The 21,125-nt window shown below is 39.2% G+C and overlaps 1 protein-coding gene across 2 annotated transcripts in view; it reads right to left on the bottom strand.

The window, feature by feature from the left end:
* The window catches only part of gria4a (glutamate receptor, ionotropic, AMPA 4a), a 98,764-nt gene that overhangs the window by 39,156 nt on the left and 38,483 nt on the right, over positions 1-21,125 (bottom strand). For both annotated transcript variants that reach the window (XM_062419787.1, XM_062419788.1), the window contains exons 3-10: positions 18,824-19,063; positions 13,557-13,609; positions 13,192-13,323; positions 10,566-10,619; positions 9,577-9,735; positions 4,615-4,782; positions 3,965-4,069; positions 2,488-2,598 (exon numbers count right to left, since the gene is read on the bottom strand). In XM_062419787.1, coding sequence (XP_062275771.1) covers positions 2,488-2,598; positions 3,965-4,069; positions 4,615-4,782; positions 9,577-9,735; positions 10,566-10,619; positions 13,192-13,323; positions 13,557-13,609; positions 18,824-19,063 — 1,022 coding nt within the window. The remainder of the gene's footprint in view (positions 1-2,487; positions 2,599-3,964; positions 4,070-4,614; positions 4,783-9,576; positions 9,736-10,565; positions 10,620-13,191; positions 13,324-13,556; positions 13,610-18,823; positions 19,064-21,125) is intronic.

Below are 21,125 nucleotides of genomic sequence, written 5' to 3'. Positions count from 1 at the left end.
CTTTTCCTTGAGTACATTTAAAAGGTGACGAAGCAGAAAGAGGAAGTTGGAGGTAGAGCTCTCCTCCCTCAAGTTATCTTGACAGAAAGGTAAAATATTTAAAAAAAGGCTAAATTAAGGTGGTCATTATTGTAAGTTCCTCAAAAAGGAGGGGAGTCTGGAACGTAATTCCTGTCCAACTGTGGCTTTTGCCGTGAGAGGAAGACAGAAACACAATGAGCAAGACATCCCAGGGTCTCACAGGCTCATTAAACATTGACTCATTGACTTCAACATTGGAGTCTCATATCTCCTCTTCATCCCATGTAGTCCGTCCCTACCAATGCTGCTGTGTTAATACACCACATCTGAGCAAATCAATCATTTCATGACATAAAAAAAAAAAATCAGTTTTCTCACATTTATACAAGAAAACAATATACATAACAAAAAACATATTCATTACAAAACAAAAACAATATATGTAAAGAGCTTTGGAGTCTCAGTCTATCAGTCTGTGTGTTGACTGTCTTTCCTGAAGGTCTGCGACTCAGGTGAGTCTGTGTTTCAGTCTGTTGCTCTGTCTGTAGACCTGGCATCAGTGTCACAGCAGAGGCTTCCTCATCATCAGAGGCTGCAAAGAGGAGGAGGTGGCTGAGCTAACGTTAGCCAAGGTCTGCTGAGGTCACCATCCACAGTGAAATATGCAGGAGATGGTGGTGGTGGTGGTGGGGGGGCATGGAGGTAAAAATGAGGGGTGTAGGGGGGATGTAGAGATGAGAAGAGTTTAAGAGGGATAGCAAGACAGCTACAGTGAGGGAGAGTGAAAGAGGAAGGAGCAAACATCGAAAAGACATACGGTAATGCCACACTATTTTTCACACTCATCTCTTTTACAACCACACAGAATAGATGTAATTAAAAAACACCAAACACAGCCATAGGAATAACAACAGACTGTGATAGATTCCAACAGTGATGGTACATTAACATAATATACACATATTAAAAATAGGATTTTTTCACTGATTAACAACATGTCCTTTTATATATTTCATTGTGTTAATGTGTTTGCATTTGCTTGTCTTGGGCCTGGCTGCAGGCAACACAGCACACACTGCACTGGGGTTTAATACATTTCCAGTTTGAAGTGTGCATGTCTGGAGGCGGGGCTGTCACTGGGGACATTTAGTCCAGCTGAATTCATTTTTCTGAACTCTTTCCAGCAGTGTGTGCGGTTGTTTTCTTCTCTGCAGACCTGGCTGGTTACTACCACTTCTAGCCATTGGAGGCACTCTAGTCTCACTGTATTACCCAGGCAACATCTTTGAATGTTTTTTTTTGTTTTGTTTTTGTTTTTTTACATGTTTAGGTATTTGTTCACAGTATGACACTTCAGTAAGTACAACTACAAATAATTTGGTCATATGTAGGAGTTCAATGAATGAAGAGATATGGCTTGAAACAAAAGACTGAATCGCTGAAGCTCAAGCATCTGGGGATTGTTTTGTTTCGGGGGTGAAATTAGTCTTTTGAGTTGCTTTCACATCATTTTGCATGCCCAATTGAATTAAACTGATTGCATTTACAGGAAAGGGATGGTCACCGTAAAAAGGCTGCAGATGGGTGAAGTGAAATCAAATGTAAGCAGAGGATGTGCTCAAACCCACCGATTAGACCCCCTCTATCCTTATTTGTAGAAGAAAGAGGAATAATTAAACTGGCCACAGACTGGTGTCTATGTGAAAGCCATTAGGAACTGGAGCTGAGGTCACTTCTAAATGGTGATCTGAAGTCAGTTTTAGATTTGCCTACTAATGAGGCATTAGTGTAATCAAGTGCCGCTCCCTTGTGGCCATGCTTTTTTCAACTCATGGAGCTCATCTAGCTCAAAGCTGACTTTTATTCAACATTTACAAAACTCTGCCACATGACACTCCTATATATCATCACCTGGCTTTCTGACAGTGACTGCATCCTATTATGTCCTTAAGAGAAATAAACTCCAGTCTACAGCTCCTGATTAAAACCTGACACAAGCACACTGGTCATTACCTAGTACCAAGTGCTTGCCAGTAATATCTAATCAAACTTAATAACCCTAATTGTCACCAAAATGTTGTAGTAATCTACTCATCATGATTGCTATATTTTTTTATTGTATGCTGTCAAATCCACCCTTTTGGAAAACCATGTTTCCCCTTTCCCCTGCATATCTACCTGATCTTGCTTGGAAAATAACGAGAAATATATTTTTATTCAGCACCTGTTACATGGCGTATTTAATCACCTGCTGTCTCATTTGCATTTGCACCAGTTTGCATCTCCATGAAAGTCAAACCTCTACATGAGACCGATGTTAGCTGGAAAATCAGGTGTGAGCAAGGTTTTGGTGAAATAAGATTGTGGAATAGGAAAGATTGTCATTGTGTTGAAGGACAGCTTCACCCAAATCTCAAAACAGCACCTAGACTATGAAAAAGTGAAAGCATTCAGAGGGTACATTACCATGATGGTCGTCACGACCACAGTCCGGTTCTCCATCGATGAGCTGTCATTGGACAGTGCATTTTCATTCTGGACCAAAACGAGTTTGTCTATGTCGTTCCAGTAACCAATCTAATGGCAACAGAGGGGAAGCAACAGAGTTAGTCACATTACAGTGACAAAAGAAACAAAAAAAATCCCAGAACATCAAATCAATAAGTCTTAAGGCACAAGTCACACAGAAATAAAATATATAGAGAAACTAAAATAATACAAAAAAACAACGTGAAATGGAAAGAAAAGATTGAAAAGAATAAAAATGAGTCAATAGAACTAGCGCACTCCAGCAAATTTCCCATTGGAATCATAGAAGCTATTGAGAGATATTGAGTGTGAGCCAAGAACTTTCAATAAACACATACTGTTGTCAAAGGAACACTTGAGAAGCTGGAACATGGTGTTATATCTTTATTATAACTGCTACTGTACATGTATACTTTTTTCTGGTAAAGAGAAGTTATGAGTACTTTCAACCTGAGCCTTAACTTCCTACTTCTTGCCATTATGAAGAGCGATTATGTTCACACTTTCCCTTTTTATGTCACTGCAGAATTTTATGTGCCCTTAGGTTGTCTGAGAGCTGTTCTCCAATGCACAAAAGCATAAGCTGCAATGGTTCAATAGCCGTTATCTAAAGATATTTATAACTGCAGTAAGATCGTAATTAATCAAGACTTATGGAGATAATGATGCAGAAAGTAAATTCATATTTTAACAATGTACCAGCACATGGGTTAAAAACAAACAACCATAACAACAAATAAAAACTACAAGAATAACCCGTTAACAGTGAAAGAGAGCCAAAGTCCTGAGACTGTCCGAGACTGTCCTCCCAAGAAAAATGACACATAGGATTGCTCAAAAATATCATAGTTACATTTGAGCAACAGATGCCATCTGGTGGCGATAGTTATTTTAAATCTAAGTAGCACAGTTGAGTTGACGTCTATATATGTATACAAATTAAAAAAGTTCAGAGGAAGTGGGAATTAATCCAATAGTAGCCACAGCAGACAGCTGTTTATGTCCTCTTTCCAACAGTGTCACATTTTAAACAGCAAGTCGGACCAGTTTTAAATAATGTAACTATGATCATTCCCGTGATTATCATTGCAGCCATGAAGTTGTGTCTTTAACCTATAGAACACATTCCTCTAACCTTAACCCAAACTGCGATCTTTCCCTAAACCTGACCAGCCTAAACTTAACCTGACCTTAACCACAGCTTTGTCACATCATAAAATATCATAATTTTTTAACAGTGATTTTTAATAGATGTGGATAGCACAAATAAATTACGCTTTGCCGATTTCTGCCGATAGGGGCACCAGATCAGATAATACTCTGTTTTCAATACATTGTTCTGGAGTGCTGTGTTTATGATTGACAATTTCAAAGTATTGTTTATTTTTATTTCTAAACCATGAGGAAATCCTACCTTGCGCGGTCCATTGCTCTTCAGTTCAAACACGTCCATGGTGTAGTTGACCCTCCGACCATAGTGATCAAACTGGATATTCCCTGTCAGGCCCTGAATGCGCACCTGGATTAAATGGACATTTAATTAAATGCAGCATGAATAATTGTTTTCCCAGGGAATATCTGATATTGAAGATAATAGTTTGCCAGATAACACCTTTCTTGTCATGACTATAAAGTATATGGCACACTGAAAATATTCAGCGAAAAGCAATCTTTTATTGGGTGTGTGTGTATTTGCACTATAAAGTATAGTCATGACATTATCTGGATGAAAAAACATGTTCACCAGATTTCCATTTGAGGACAGAAATTCAGTCCCTAACTAGTAGATTACCAACATGTATCCCTGAGAAATGAATGAAGCCAGTACAATAACCTCACAAGTAAAGCAGTGAAGGTTTTCGTGTGTATGTCCGTGTGTTTTATGTGTCTTCTCTTATAGAGACTCCATCAAGATCCCAACAAAAAATGTAAAACATAAATGAGAAAGCACAGATTTTAGCTGTTTTGCTGACTGTGTTTTTGCGTGTTGTGTGTATTTGTTTGCCCAAGCGATTTTGAGTCTGTGTGTCTACATTAATTATAGAAAGTCAAGCTTGTACCAACCTGTTTGAGTGCCCGCTCCATGTCTATTCCTTGGTTCCAGGGAGCAGCAGGATTGGCCAGGCAGTCACCAGCATTGCCACGTCGACTAATATCAATTTTCTGACGACGAAGAGTGCGGAAGGCTTCGGCCATCACAAGGACTCCATCATATGTTAAAGATGAGGTATACTAAAGAATGGAGGACAAAAATATAGGAGACCGAAAAAAAACAGAAAAGAAAATGTTATCTTCTGTAGCAGCTGATAACGTAATAACAACTGATAACGTAACAACGACCGATAATGGCTGGTAACATAATACATTTGCCCGGTTTTTAAATATAATAAGCCGAAAATGTAATAACTTGCCAATAACATAATACAATTCCTGAATTAATAATGTAATAACTTTTTTGCCAATAACGTAATAAGTTATTACTGGCCAGTGATAACAGTTTACAGTTATGTGATTTGATTTCTTTAAAAGTTCAAAAGTGAAGGAACGATTTTGCTTAGATTAAAGTGACAGATTGTTCTGCAGGACTTTATGTGTTCCGATAAACAGTTGGATTAAAGAGATCCTATCTGTGTTTTACAAATCCAAAGCAGAATAAACTAAACTGCAGGATATATGCTTATGCATTGATTATATAAAATGAGAACCAATATAGACAACAGCTGGATTGTTGCCTTTGGCCTCAGTCCATATTAACCACATATAAACTAACCTAGATCGTATGCAAACATGCTGACCAGTGGCTCAATCTATCTCACCACTCAGACTTCTATTTGACTTCCTCAGTAAACATCAGTGGACATCAATCAACACCACTATAAATGTAACATCACTGTAAATGTGCCAGTTTTAGACAGGCTTATAGTTTTTAAATACAGTCACTGGACATGATCTTAAAACCATTAAAGTGACATAGAAGCGGGTTTAAATCATACTGTGAACTCACTAATTAAATTCATTTGTCAGGGAATGATGGCAAAACTTTGATTCCCAAGAGATAAATGCAGCCATATTAGGTTATATTCCTAAACAGGGTGTCGCACTGTTGAATTAGTTGGAGTAAATTAAAAAATGCAATGATTTAAGGGGCCTTTGACATGCGAGCAGGAAAAAGAGAAAGGGTGACATGTGATCAATATCTGTTCTCTAATGAAAAACCTAAAACGTGGTGGTAATCTTTACAGGTTATTTGACAAATTCATTACAGGTAAGACATTGCACAGCAGGGAACAGCGTCTCACACTCAGCAGTAACGCCCCCAGCAAGCCCACACACAGACACACACAGTGCCACATAGACAGAGGCAGTCAAACACACAGCAGGCTGCCTTCACATCACGGTGGAAATAAGTGGAGAGATGAAAATGGGAGGAATGAGGGAAGTCAGCTGAGAAAGTCTGCAGATCGTATCCATGCCTCCGCAGGTAGTTTTCTCTTTTACTGACATCTCTTGATTTGTATCCCACAAGGCGTGTTTTGAGAGGCTGCAGTGCACAACCATGTCATCCTCCTTTCATCTCTCCCCTTTGAAACCAAAGAAGCCTTTAGGTGAGCGACTGACAGATGACGACTACAGAATCCAAATCCAGAAGAAAACAACTACAAAACTGAGCCAACTAGCAGTCTATTTTTGTTTCTGTATTGGGAAGGACAGAAACACTTTTGGGGCACTGAAAGATTTTAGTTGGTCTTGAAACTACTTAGAATTTGGTGTTTTTGTTACCTGAATACTTTCTTTAGAAATCTTCATCCTCAAATTATCTAAAACATATGATGCAAGTTTCTTTAACATTTCAAATAAAACTAATGGCTGTATTCATAATGATGTATGCTCAAAATAAAAAAGGGAGCATGTGCTACCTTTCACACATAAACTAATAATACATGTGTACAGTGCATTTATGATGTATATAACTGAATGCCTGCTTTACAACATGCATACTAACAAGACTTTTATGAGTGAAGTGACCATAGTGAAGTAAAATCATATCGCAAGCAAGAAGAGTTCTGGCCAAAATCATTTTATTAATTAATTTATTCATGTATTTTTGGTCCCGCTAGCAGATTGGCTCTACGATTGGCAATGTTTGTCTGTCAGTTGGTCGGACTGTTAGTCAATGGCGGACTGAAATATCCCAAACAACTCTTGATTAGATTGTTGTGAAATTCATGGTTCCCAGAGGAGGAGTCTACCTGTTTTCTCTGGTTCCAACATGTGGTTAACACTTGTGGTTTTGATCAAGCATGTAGTTCTGGGTCTAAAAGTGAAGCCAATGTGGAAGTGCCTTAATAAAGTGAGGTATTATTTAGGGCATGGCTACCTTGTGATTGACAAGTCACTACTACAGTGACAATATTGGTTAGGTAGGTAATGTAACCATGGCTTAACCCCAGAATCACAGAGCATAGCTATAGTCAGAGCCTGTGCTATTTCAGTGTACTTTCAGTTCATGAAAGTCAATTGTAACATTTTGGTTTGTCTAAAAGAGCCTTGTGCAGTGTCGAGTTGAACTAAAAGACCATCTAAGGTGTCAGATGTTGAGGTTTTTCAGTAAGTACATGTACAGTTGTTTTTATGATTTTAAACTCATTTTTCGCTATCGAAAATTTGCATTAGCACTAACATTATCACAGTTGAACATAGACTGCACCCTGCAAACCAAGCTGGAAGCTAACATTAGAGTCAGCTCCACCCTCTTGTGCAAATATGATCTTCTCATCACTTCTGACTCCAAAAATCCAAGATGGTGACGATCAAAATGCCAAACTCAAGGCTTCAAAACGCGAGTCCACAAACCAATGGGTGACGTCACCCTACTACGTCACCCATTGGGCTACATGTATTATTTTTATACAGTCTATGGTTTTGACTCAAAAGTCTCAAAAAGTGTTCACTGCTACATGTAAGTAGCTTAATAGCACATTACTCTTTGTACTTGTGATTATGGTTTATAAATCCACTGCAAAGACTGTCTACCTGGTTGTGCTTTTAATGACATTAAATAATCTCTGTAACATTGAAAAACACAAAGAAATTTAAATGAAAAATTAAGGACAGCAGCTTTTAAACAATTTGGACATGCTTATTTAATTCATAAAACAATCTCTGTACCAGTGTGTGGAAACATTAAGTGGTTTACACATGGACAACTACTCATAAAGGCAGTCCATGATCTGCTAAAAATGCTAACACTGATGTTATAAAACAAGTTATATTCTGATTATGCAATTAGGGTCAGTATGTGAAAAAAAATTTGAATGGACAAGGCTCAAAAGGCTTTAACTTAGAGAAAATATGTGTGATCGTAAGCTTTATGACTGAATTTCCATGTTAACATATTACTTTATTACTCTCCAGGCACGCTAGAGCTCATTTCAGGGCACACCAGCTGAGAATCACTGGGTTAAAAGAATTACATTGATGGCCAAGAGCAGCAAACTCAACATCCAGTCTCCAGTCTCACACTGCACATTATTAGACCCGAGTTTTACTTGGCCTGAGGCTATGAGTTGGCCCAAGGCTAACTGAACTCAGTTTTTACACAGCACCAATTAGCCTCAAGCAGTTTGGAAGTATTTGTTGTCACCAGAGATATCTGTTTTTCTGTTTTACTGTTAAATCAGTTAAAAGTTGTATTTCTGTGTTTGCAAAATGAGGTAACCATCATTTTTTTGTGGTTGCAATGTGAAGAGAACATTTGGAAGGGCTTTATCAGATGATATCTACGAAGTTCTTTGAAGTTCTTTCTTATATTTCTAAGCATGTTCAATGTGCCTGGCTTTCAACATACACATATATATCCACCACTAACACCCTGAATGATTACCCAATTAAGACGGGTTCCTGGGTGAAAAATGCCAGGCCAATAATGAAACAATATGACTGTCAATATACACTCACCAGCCACTTCATTAGGCACACCTGTGCAATCTAATGCAAGCTGATACAAAAGTTCCACCATAAATTATACTTTTATGAAGTTTATATATTTTCAGTTTTTGTTGACATTGTCAGAAAGATGATAATTCTTATTATTGAGGTCGTAGTGGGTGGTGTCGGTATAATGGAGTGCATTATATTGAAACATATGAATGGAGTGGACAAAATATTAGGAACACCATTCAGTAAAACGCACCACAGTACAGCACCACCACCCAACACAAGATTAATAATAAACACAAATAAGAATGATCACCTTTCTGGCAATGTCAACAAAAACTTAAAATGTATAGGCTAAGCTTCATAAAGCTAAAATGTATGGCAAATCTGTTGTATTGGATAGCACAGGTCTTCCTAATGAAGTGGCCAGTGAGTGTATACTTATGTTTTTTAAAAGACATATACAAAGCATCACCAAGTTACCCCACTGTGTGTTTGTGTCTTCTGAGAGTGACTGGATGCATGTGAGCATGAGCCAGAGAGCAAGGGACAGAAAGCTGCAGTATTATGTATTTTTAATGGGTAGGTGGGCATATTTCCACTTAATATGAGCACAAATCAGCTGCAATCCGTTGCAGGTTAGTGCCCAGTCAATGTAGAGGTGTGCTGGAGAAGTACAGGAGAACAACAAAGACTGAAGTAGAAGGGAGGAGGGCGCTTGGGGGACTAAATAGAGGTACACTAATGTGTGATGGTGAAAAGGACATGGATAGTGAAAGGATAAAGACACTGAGGATGGTCAACAGAGAGAGAAAAGAGGGGAGATACAGTACAGAGAGAAATGATGAGAGGAAAGAGATGAGAAGTACAGAAATAAAAGAACACAATCTGTATGCCTGACACAGAAGCACTGTCAGATCTTCTCAGTCACAGTAGGATCAGCCAATTCACCTCGGCCACAGCCACAAATTGGCTAAGAGGTTTTAGCAAATGCAAGATATGCATGCAGTGCATAGTACTCTGATGACTTTGCAGATACAGGTTTACAATCTGTATATTCTAGGATGTATGTATATATGTTTTCGTTACCTTAGGTGGGCTTTCAGATCCAGGGTATTCTCTCTGATCAAGTTTGTTCCAGCGCTGCATCAGTTTAATAACTATAGGCTTGCTGAAGTCCACCAGCTGGAAACCAGTCACGTTGGCCCCACCGTGCATGAACCTCTCCAGAGATATGTCCTTAAAACCCTGAGAGAAAGAAAGAAAAAAAGAAAGAAAGAAAAGGAAAGAAAAGGAAAGAAAAGGCGTAAAGACGGATGATTCAGCTGCAGAAAAATAATACAGTGATGAAAAACGAGAAACATGAGGCACCATACTTAAGCTCTCTCTCAAACCAGTTCATGGACAGCAGAAATAGACTACAAAACCTTCTCATAGAGCGTGGCCATCTCAGCTGACTTGTCATACTCCACACACTCCTATAGTTTATCTGATTATTTATACCCCTTCTTAATATGAAGAGGCTTCCACAGCTGCAAGTGTGACTTCATACCGAGTGACACTTTGTGGTGAAGTGGTCGAGGAGAGGGATTAATTTGGGAAAGGGCCAAAGACAGAGGTAAAGACATGTGAGGGTTATCCTGGGTTGATGGATGCTAATTACTTAAAGCTCTGAGAGTCTATCTAGCTCGACCTCAGCTCACTGCCCCCCTTTTCACCGTCCCAGTGAGAACAGCTGTAGAACAGATTTTAGGGATTAAGACTGAAGCAATACGTAATTTACTGACATGGCTATAACTTTGATGAGGAGAGAAAAGTGATGATATACGATGTCTTTCTCATCTAATGATCAGATCACATATTCGTATGGAGATATTAAAAGAACTTAAAATGCACAATAGATGTCGACTGTGTGTTGACTGATCCCAAATTCTAAAGGTGTGTGTATCATTTTATCAACCACCTTGCCGTCCTATCTTTCTAGCATATTAGAAATTGATTTATCCTCAATGTCAAAACAAGATGTTACACTATCACTTAAAATAACAGCTGACAGCAATGCCATTAAGAGGTCTTACCAGGTTTGCTATGATGTAATGGTAGCCTTTTACATGTTTGCCCACACTGACAGCCTGGAGAGAGAGAGAAAAATAAAGGGAAAACATTGTTAGTTTACTACATACTGAAACTGCGGGTCCCTCATCTTCCCCAAAAGCAGCTGTGGTTAATTTCTTATGCGAATGAAATACAAAGAGAGGACTGCGATTGTGAGGACTTTGCTTGTCCTTGGTGCTGTTCTGGGGCCCGTTTTACAAAAGATCATCATTTGCAAATTGGAGATAAAACTGAAACTCCTACAGTCCTCTTGTATACTCATGGATGGGTTGCAAGTATGGTGTTTTCTTTATTAGTTCAATGTGTCCAAATTGCTGTGAGAGGAAAATAACTGTTGCAAACCACAGCTTGCATCTTGCATATTTGGTAAAAAAGGCCCCTGGTTCAGACTCTGGAGCCTCTTAAAACATTTTCTAGGTTAGCGCTCTTTCAAACAGCCTGGTCCCTATGGTATGATGATTACTTTATTGTGTAAAGGCGTGCCCAGGTTATTGGCGACAGCTGGCTGCTGCAAACTAAGAGGCTTTTTTCCCCCTTTTTCTGTCCTACAACATCAACTCATGTCAACTAAATCATGGTTAGGAGTTTAGATTAAAATCATCAGGGACATAAATATTGAAAATCTCACGGTTGATTGTATGAGACAGCACAGGAACCTTGGTATGTTTAAGTCAAACACATTGTAGACCCAAGCACCACGCCAACCCTTAAACACCATAACAGCTTTTCCCACTTCCTACATGATCCAGTTAAAAAGTCACTGCTGCCATTAATCTACTATGCTGCTTCTGTTGGTGCTTGTGTATTTAATTGCTACTTTGGCATATACAGTAAATGAACCCATAGCTGAAGTACTGCTAAAAATTGTGTGATCTTTCTATAATTAATATACATTTTAAAAGTGGAATATAGTAATTAATATTTTTTGACAAATAATTGATTAAGTATTTTCATATTAACATAGCACATCGGCTTAATTAATAAATTGTTCACATTCTTTATGTCTATCTCACCCACACACTTCAGTAGCTATATACTGACATAGACAGATGCACACACAAACACACACACAAACACAGCGCAGCTGGCAGGGGCAGACAAACAGAGCAGTCTCTGTCTCAGAGCAGGGACGGTAGCCAATGCCAGCACTGCAGAGCCTACTGTGACGGGTGGTGGTGTGAATGTGTTTGTGTCTGTATGCACACTGATGTGTGTGTGTGTTTGTGTGTGTCTCCACCTGTCTGTTCACTCACCAAAGAAACACATTAAGAAACACTTCGTCTGTCTGGTATGCTGCTACAAGTGTGTGTAGCTATATATGTAGGTACATTTAAAAGTTGGTGTACATGTATGTTTGCCTGTAGCATATTTTTATATTTTTATGTATTACTGGTTAGTGTGTACGCCAGGTATCCGTTTATGTGTGATTATGTCTGTGTGCATGTCTATGTTTAGCTTTGTGTGTTATTGAGTTTGTCAGATGTGCAGACAGAGGATCAGATGTGATGACAGGTGGTAGAACCAATGGGATGTTTCACCGAAACCTGAGTCAAAGGGCACACACACACACACACACACACACACACACACACACACACACACACACACACACACACACACACACACACACACACACACACACACACACACACACACACACACACACACACAAACACACACATGCACATATATCTGCGCCACCTGTCAGAGCTCAAGTCTCAACCATCAAGCATGACAGATAATCTAATGAACTCGGACAAGCGTAAGGTGTCAGAGTGTGTGCTGTCACACACTGCGTGTGTTTGTGCTTGAATTATGTATCTGAGTGGACACTACAGTGTTTACTGCAACATCACACACTGATGTAGCTGTTGGGCGAGGTCACAGTTTTCATTCCACACTATGAACTTCAGGAAAAAACTCAAATCTTGTTTTCTTTCAAAATGTCAGAAAGCATAAGGAACACTGTAACAACTGTCTGTCCTGACTGATGCAGACAGTGGGCACATGGACAGCAGTGAATAAAACATGGGGTAATATAATAATTGGTAATAACTGACTCTAGTTGTTATAAAACCTTCTAACATTGTCTGGTTACATATAAACAACTGTCTACTCTGTTGAATGTGGTTTCAGGTAGTAACTGTGTGTAATAATGGTGTGGTTGAACCTTATTATCAAGCGTTAAGTGCTGTTATGTCCAGGTCAGTTATGTAATCTCTGCCCTCTCTCTCTGTAGAAAATCTCAGTGCTAGATATAACTATAGTGTGGCATTCATTGAAGCAGTATCTCATGATCAAAATGCTGAAGGGTTCCTCAGGTTGCAGATCAGTGTCAAATATCATCATGCACCTGCAGTTAGGTTATAGTGATATCTGTATCTTTTGATGCACTGTAGCGAGAGACCATGTAGGGTTTAGTAACGCAATGTGTGCTGTAGTAGTAAATAACCACTTCCACAAATTTAAAATAGATTTAATGAAGTTGGGTTTAAATGCCTGATTACTTCCCTGACTCCAATACTAGTATGCTCTTATTATACTCTGTGTCATAGCCTTATGGTTAAAGTAATGTATTAAAAATATTACCTGTTCTAGGATGCTCTGTAGTCTTTCAGGCTCCAGGTCAATGACATATTTCCGCTCCTGACGTCGATCCAGGTCCTCTAAGAGTCGACGGTATGCTGCCTCATTGAAACTCTCCACACAAATCGCACTCACCTGTATTGGCAGGAAATGTGTAAGTTATTAAAATCACATGTGGGAACAAGGTCATGCAAGTAAGCCAACGATGCCACGTGAGGAATTAACAAAACCCAAAGTGTAAATATGTGTATGTACTGTGTGTGTGTGGTTGTGCAAGCTACATATGTATGTTGCATGAATTCATGCATGTTATGGTGTGTGTTTTTTTTTTGGCCTGTTTCCAGCAATGTGTTTGTGTGTGTCCTGACCTGCCAGCCATTCTGCCCCGCTCTCTCCATAATTGCCTGCAGTATTGCATAACCTAAACAACATAGAGACAGGGAAGGAAAAAAGGAGGAAGAATTAATGGTGCACAGAAAGGTGTACTCGGGACATGGAGTAATTATATTTTGCCATTATTTTTGCTATATTGCTCAAAGCCAAAAAATCCCACCAGTATTTAGAAAAAACTTTTATTTAATCTCAGGTACCACAATGTGTCTGCACAAAATGCTGAATACGCAAAGCGATTGTAGGTGTGCATTATTTTCCAGATTCAACAGCCCATCTCATTTACCAAATCAATACCCCGATGTCTTCTCTTCAAAAGTGGAAGATAAAGCACCAACTTAGCATCTTAAGCAATAGTCCTCTCCTGACCAATACACCAAGTTTAACAGGAGACAGAGTTGTGTATTAAAACAATAGATGTTCATTTTGAGTGATACTGTTAATGGTGACACAAAATTAAACATTTCTACTTCAGTTGGGAATGTTGTTTCAAATGCAGCTTATCTGGGAACACAAATCCAGATTCATAGCCCAGCAAATAAGACTTACGGTTGTTTTTTCTTTACAAAATGATGGAGTGCAGTTTAGAATAGGGCAGATACCTCTCGGAATGATATTAGATGGGTTTGAATGGAATTTTAAAAGTAATATGATCCAACAGTAGCAGATGGCAACATGAGCGAAAATAAATTACGGTGCATTACATTGAACAGCTGTCTATATGGGTCAAAACACATGGAAAAATGAGAATAATGAGACACAATTCAGTTATCACTGTAATAATCATTTATAATATTGAAACATTTTTCATGCAATCATCTTTGTAATCTCTGTCAAACCACCAACATATAAAAAAGAAATGCATGTGCACACACACCCCACACACACCCACACACACCACACACACACAAATACAGCTGTCTGCATGAAACACAGTGACGTGAATAGATGCAAACTGCAGTGCAACAATGCCAAGTGTAATCCTTTTGTGGAGGTTGCTCTTCACTGCTTGAATTGAAACAGAAAGCACATCTGAAGCCTCACAATCTTGGTGCTGATGTGTGTGTGTGTGTGTGTGTGTGTGTGTGTGTGTGTCATGCTTGTGTACACATGTATTGTTGTGGTATAAATTGCAGTGAAGTGGAGTAGAGTGGGGGGCTCTATGTGTGATTATGACGTGTTTTCAGCTTTCCGGCTTCACAAGTAAATAAGTGTATCTGCACCTAAATGTTAATCCGCTTGTATTAAAGGTTGCATACAGGTACCATTCTTACATACATTAATCTCCTGTATGTGGATTTGTGGACGCATGTGGACGTACATCTGTGTGTGTATGTGTGTATGTGTGTGTGTGCGTGTGTGTGTGTGTGTGTGTGTGTGTGTGTGTGTGTGTGTGTGTGTGTGTGTGTGTGTGTGTGTGTGTGTGTGTGTGTGTCAGTGTTTCAGCAGGCTGTCTGTGCAGCACAGCAGAGCAAGGAGCATAAAACAGATCACAGCGTTACTGCCCATTTTCCAGCACATTACCAGCAGCAGGGCCTGATGGGAGCTTATAATGAAGGGCCCTGCCTTGGCCAAGTCACGGGTGAGCACAGCCCAAACTCTATGCATCCATCCTTTGCTCCATTCCCCACCTATTCTCCCAATCTCCACCTCCCTCTATTACTGTTATATGCTACTGTAAATCCCCAGAGGCTTTTGATCCTGTTTGTCCTCCTCCTTTCTGCCCTTTCTGTACTCTCCAATCTGCCTCCCTTCACTGCCTCCTATCCACCTTTCTCATCCTCTTGTCCCTCCCCTGTCACCTTCTTTGTCTCTGTTTCCCTTGTCTCACACATCTCTTTCCTCTCTCTCTTTTTGGACGCTCCACCAGCTTGAATCCCCTAACCTGTGTCTCCTACTCCCGCCCTTGTCACTCCTCTTTCTCCCTCGGCTCCCCCAGGGTAATAACCCAGACAACCTGGACCAGAGGTAAGCTGGCAAAGGCACAGACAGAGCATACACACACACACGCGCACACATACATAAACACATTCACAAACAGTGCAGCTCAGTGATTCTCTGACACGCCACAATACAATGGTCTGGGGACTCTGCATCATGTTTGACCTGTGTTTCTGTCCCTGTGGCTGGGAATTGTGTGTGTAGGTGTGTGTGAGAGAAAGACAGAGATAACGTGCCAAGCATTCCCATGGCAAGTTACGAGCCAGGGGTGTCAGCTGTGCCTGCTCCACTAATTTACGTTTGCGGCATGATGGGATGGCCAAACCCTAGAAGAATACAGAAAAATGCCCTGCTTCCACAGCTATATTCTTTCATTATAGGACAGTGTGGTTCTAATGGCACAGCCTTCATGCTTCTACAAACCAGTCTCACATCAAAATGTATAATAGCTACGTTCGTCCACAGTGCAGAACGTGTTAGTTCTAGAGCAACAGCTCTAAAATTGTTTTGCCTGTTCTTTTCTATATGTCTGCAACCAAATCACATGACGGTCATTTTCTGTCAGCTACAAAAAAAAACAACAACAAAAAACAACATGCTGCCATTGCTTTTATTCTCAGTGGAAAATGCAATATTGTAAGATAGTTTTGGTATTAAAATACATTTCTAGAGAGAAATTTGCATTTTATTTTCATAATCTTAGTTTAGTGAATATGATTTTTTTGCATGTTTTCTATCATCGCTATGGTGGTTGCTTTGGACACTGCTATCGCTGAAACATAGTTGCAAATAACATAACAGCTCCGATAACTACACAACGCAAAGACAATGATTCATACAACTTGCATGCTATGTGGTTTCAGCGATAGCCATAGCAACCGGCATAGCAATGATAGACAAGAATCTCCATAATAACTAACATATCATATACACTCACTGAATAAAGCTTGTGAAAACAAAATGCACATTTTTTGCTAGAAATGTTGTCAAAAAGCATTTTAATGTCCAAACTATCTTAAGATATTGCATTTTCCACTGAGAATAAAAGCAATGTCATTTTTCAAAAATTTTTGGTTTAACCCTTAGATGCATAAGTGGGGTCAAAAATGACCCCAGCGGTTGTTTTTTTGCAATATCTTTGTAATTTTAAATTTTTATCGTTTAATCTTCCATGTATTCCTCAAATAGGTTGTCTTTGACACGAGGCCATTTGGATTTGTATCTAATTGTTATATTTTTTAAGTAATTGCATTTTTTGTATCAGTACCACACTCTTCCATACGTGGGGTCAAAAATGACCCCAATCATTTTCTATGGAATTTCAAGGGTTAACCCTAGGAACTTTTGATTTTTATCAACTGTGACTGTCAGGTATATTTACTGTCGATCCACACATCTAATGTCAGCAGTCTCACCACCCCTAAAGATTATTTTTTCACAGCAACATACATGTATTATTAGTACAAGTATTATCATCATTTTTATACCTCAGAATATATATGCTGTTATAAAATATGAACTTAATTTCCACATACATGATTTTTGTGTGATATAGTGTTGTGTTATCATCATCAAATTGTAAAGTGTCCTTGGATATGTGAAAGGTGCTATATAAATCGCACCTATTCTTCTTATTCTTATTATTATATTTATTATCAAATTACTTTCTAGTTAGCTAACACTAGCTAACTAAGATAGCTAACATTACTGCATTTGTTGTGTAGAGAAGCAGACTCTCACCATGATGGTTAGGGTTATGACAGGGCCAACAGAAGAGAAAGAGGTGTAAGATGTGTGCAAAGCCACCAATAGTTGTTGGAAATGCAGTGACCCTGTGTGCAGTGCTCACAGCCAGAAACAAGTAGTTTGTAACAGCTGTTCACAGTGAGAAGAAAGAAGACGCGTGTGTGTACATGCATAGACAGACAGACAGATACACAAACAATGAATGTTGAAGTTGTGATAGCATGGAAAACATGAAATCATTCTTGTGTTATAATATTGCATTAAATGCATTGATTCTAATTGGGATACTTTTTGGATGTTAACCGCTTTTGACCTTTTTAAAAGCTGTTTTGGGATAAAAATGTTATAAAAAAGTGATAAATGAGCTTGTCAAACATAAAATAATTCTTTTGTTGACCAAAATATAATACAAATCATTATCTTTAACCAAAATGAAATACATTTCTTAAGTTTACAGCATAAAACGCATTCATTCTAATTGGGGTCATTTTTGACCCCACTCATGGAAGAGTGTTGGTATCAGTAGGTCATGCATCTAAGGGTTAAACTGGCACGGACGCAGGCAAATAGAAATAAAAGGCCAACAAAAAAAAAAGTAGCAATTTTAGAGCCATTATTTTGAAACTAATACATTTTGTGCTGTCAACCAACGTAGTTCATATTTTGATGTGACTGGATTGGTTGCTACCAGGCAGGGTTAATTTGGGAGTTAAATTAAGGCAAAACAATCCCAAGCAATAGCCTTTTAAAGAGATGATTATGACTTCAGGGTATTATAATAGTGTTTTCAGTGTGGCATTTAAACTGAACCCAAATTAACAGAGAATTCTTCATGCAAAAAAAAAGTGCGAGCCAGAGTAATTTGGAAATGTATTTTTTATCCTCCATAACTGAATTCTGAATATAGTCCCGGAGACAGAAAACAACTGATCTACCCAGTCATGTCTAGTTATCACAGCAGAGCTTACGAATCTCTGGTGGTGCCATAAGGACAGTTACAGTCATTTGGACTTTTTTAGTATGCAGTGAGTGTAGACTATAATAATGAGTTAAAGCCTCTTTTGCATATTTTCCCCCAAAGCCATCTTTGACCTTTCACTGAAAAACCAACAAGGAAGGAAAATGGAGGCGAAAGCAGATGAGAGTTGGTATAGCAATGTCGTCGTTACAACAAAAGGATGCCACTTGCTGCACTTTTATGATAACTGGTAGAATTAAATAAATGTACCATCAAAATCATATACTTGATAAATAAACTCACTTTAGTCATGCGTATTATTACATTAAATCCCTTAACTCCCTGGCCAATTAAGACTAATATTGGGGTTTTTTTGGACTCTATCAGGTTAAGGGTCCATAAATAACACTTATTCTGAAATGCAGGGAGTAGATTTTCCCCTTATGTTTTAAAACATTTTCCACGAGCTTGAAAAAAATTAATTTTGGGGAAACAATATATTTATGGCAAACAAATTGTGTGAGAATTTTTATTTTTCTATCAACAGCGCTTTTTATCATTTGTTTATGTATTTATGTGTACACGTATCTGTGCATTTACCTCGGTCTGTATCGTAGAGGAAGACAAATCGGCTCCAGTCGTAGTGGTCCAACAGTGACAGCAAAGCTCCTCTGATGGACGGCCGGAGCTGCAGGGTGAACTGGCCCTCTCCCTCAGTGGGGAAGCTGGGCGTCACTAGGCTGATGTGCAGGGCCCCACAGAACGACGTCAGCGTGTTCACTGAGCGCTTGTCATAAAGGCCGAAGATAGCGAAGACTCCCCTTGAATACTGAGAACAGACTGATGTGAGGAATGAAGATGGGAGAGAGAAATGGAGGAGGAAAGGAGAGGATAAATGGAGGAGGGTGGGGTATTTGGATTAGAAGGACGGAAGAAATGGGGTGAATGGAGACAAATTAGGGAACACTGTTAGAAAATATACTCAATGACAATGATTCTGAAAGCTTTGCATTGATTTTGCAAATGAACAGAGTATAAAAGAACAAATAAGAGGGGGGAAAGGCAAGATGCATGGCCCTTAATTAAATTCACACTGTGGATTTTGGTTAAATATGTCAACCATTTTAATGATCCAACAGCTTTAGCTTGTGTCAGCTATACCTTCCCATTACTAATTAGACCCACATACAGCACCCTTTGAGTGGTGTGTGAGCATTCATAAGAGTGATGAGTTTACCAAACCAGCCAGATAAAAATGAGAGAAACCTAAGGATTTTAATCATATTGACATCTGTCCTGTCGAGTTTCCTCTGAAAAAACAATTTTATTTCATCCAGAACAACAGAGAACAGATTCAAAATAAGCAAAATCCCTCCCTGCCATATCACATACTGGTACATGTAGTTATGAGTATGAGCACACACATTTGTGCGAATATGAGTGGAAATCAGACTACCCTATAAGCCCCTGGCAAGCAATTTTCAAAATGTCTGACTAGCACGAAATCATTCCCACTAGCCAAAACTGGCACGGTTACTTATACAGTTGTTAGGGAAATTACAGTCAAATAACCCCACCTGCCGAGAGCTTAAAATCCTTAAGATTCATCCATGCACACACACACACACACACACACACACATACAAAACCCTTGACCGAGCCGCGAGCTCACTTCAGATGTGAAGTCATTTTCCACTACAACACTGTAACTCTTCAAATACCCCAAAGCTTTCATCCATGACGGAAAGGCAAGTGAAAAGCACTGACGTCCTCTGCTATCTCACTTCAGCAAAAATCTGTCTTCAGCTCTCTGTTTGTCGTTCATCTGCACGGTACCACTGAAAGAGTGTTTGAACAAAAATAATGTGGGAATCAGTGAGTCCTGCATATTCTGACAAATCTACCAAAATGTGCACAAGAATCCAGCAAGTCAAGCGTCCAAAAGTGTGTGTCGTTTTTACACTCTTTAATGTTCCTCTTTGTCCGTCCACATTCTCTAACACCCATTTCCTCTCTTCAGCCCCATTCATCCTTCTTCCAGGCAAGCATGTTTTGAGCTTGAGCTATATGCTGAATCATTATTCACTCCCCACCATGTGATACGTCACACTGGAGTAAACAGTAAGACTGCTGGCTTTGCTTTTAGCAATGGCCAGCCATTACTCCGTAACCCCTTTTCTCATCCTCCCTCTTGTGATCTCTACACATCACTTCATCTCACACCTTTTTTCTCTTTCTTCTTTCATGGTGGACGCTACATCCATCCACTCTCTTTCCGCTTCCACCATCCACTTTCCTTTATCTGCTCTCCCTTTCTCCTTCTATGACTGCCTCCTCTTTACCCCTCTTTCTGTTCCTCCCTCTCTCCCTCCTCCTGGGACTCAGAGTAATTCCATTATCAGCTATAAGCCTCAGTGGGGGTAAACACTGAGGGAGATGCAGCTTTGACGGTTCGGCTTGTGGCAATTAAACAAAGCCGAGGCCTCTGCACCCAGGAGGCGATAAGGCAGGGATTTAGTCTCCGATTATGACAGGAGCTGAATGTCTTCAATTCAGAGAACTAGCATACTACGTAGCCTACTTAGCATGCGTCATTCAGCAGGAGCTGAGTCATGGTGTCCTCAAAGTTAACATATTTAGTGTCTTCCAATTTGAATTTTGAAGCATTTCCAGCTTTTATTTGAAACTTCAGAGCTCATAGCATAGCGTAGCATAACATAAAAGATGATTACAGAGATGGGGCTGTGTGTGATAAACTGCTAAATGACAGGTGCAATATTTTACCGTGACAGAATGCACAAAGATTTGCACTAAGTCATTTAGGTTGATATCGTAATTAATGCGCAGAGGATATGAACAAATCAAAATAACAAAATAACAGGGGTTGAAGTGAACAGCAAAC

The sequence above is a fragment of the Scomber scombrus genome, chromosome 5 (genome assembly GCF_963691925.1).
Source record: "Scomber scombrus chromosome 5, fScoSco1.1, whole genome shotgun sequence".
Lineage (NCBI taxonomy): Eukaryota > Metazoa > Chordata > Actinopteri > Scombriformes > Scombridae > Scomber > Scomber scombrus.
The sequence above is the reverse complement of the archived record's forward strand: the minus strand, read 5'-3'. Positions and strand labels throughout refer to the sequence as shown.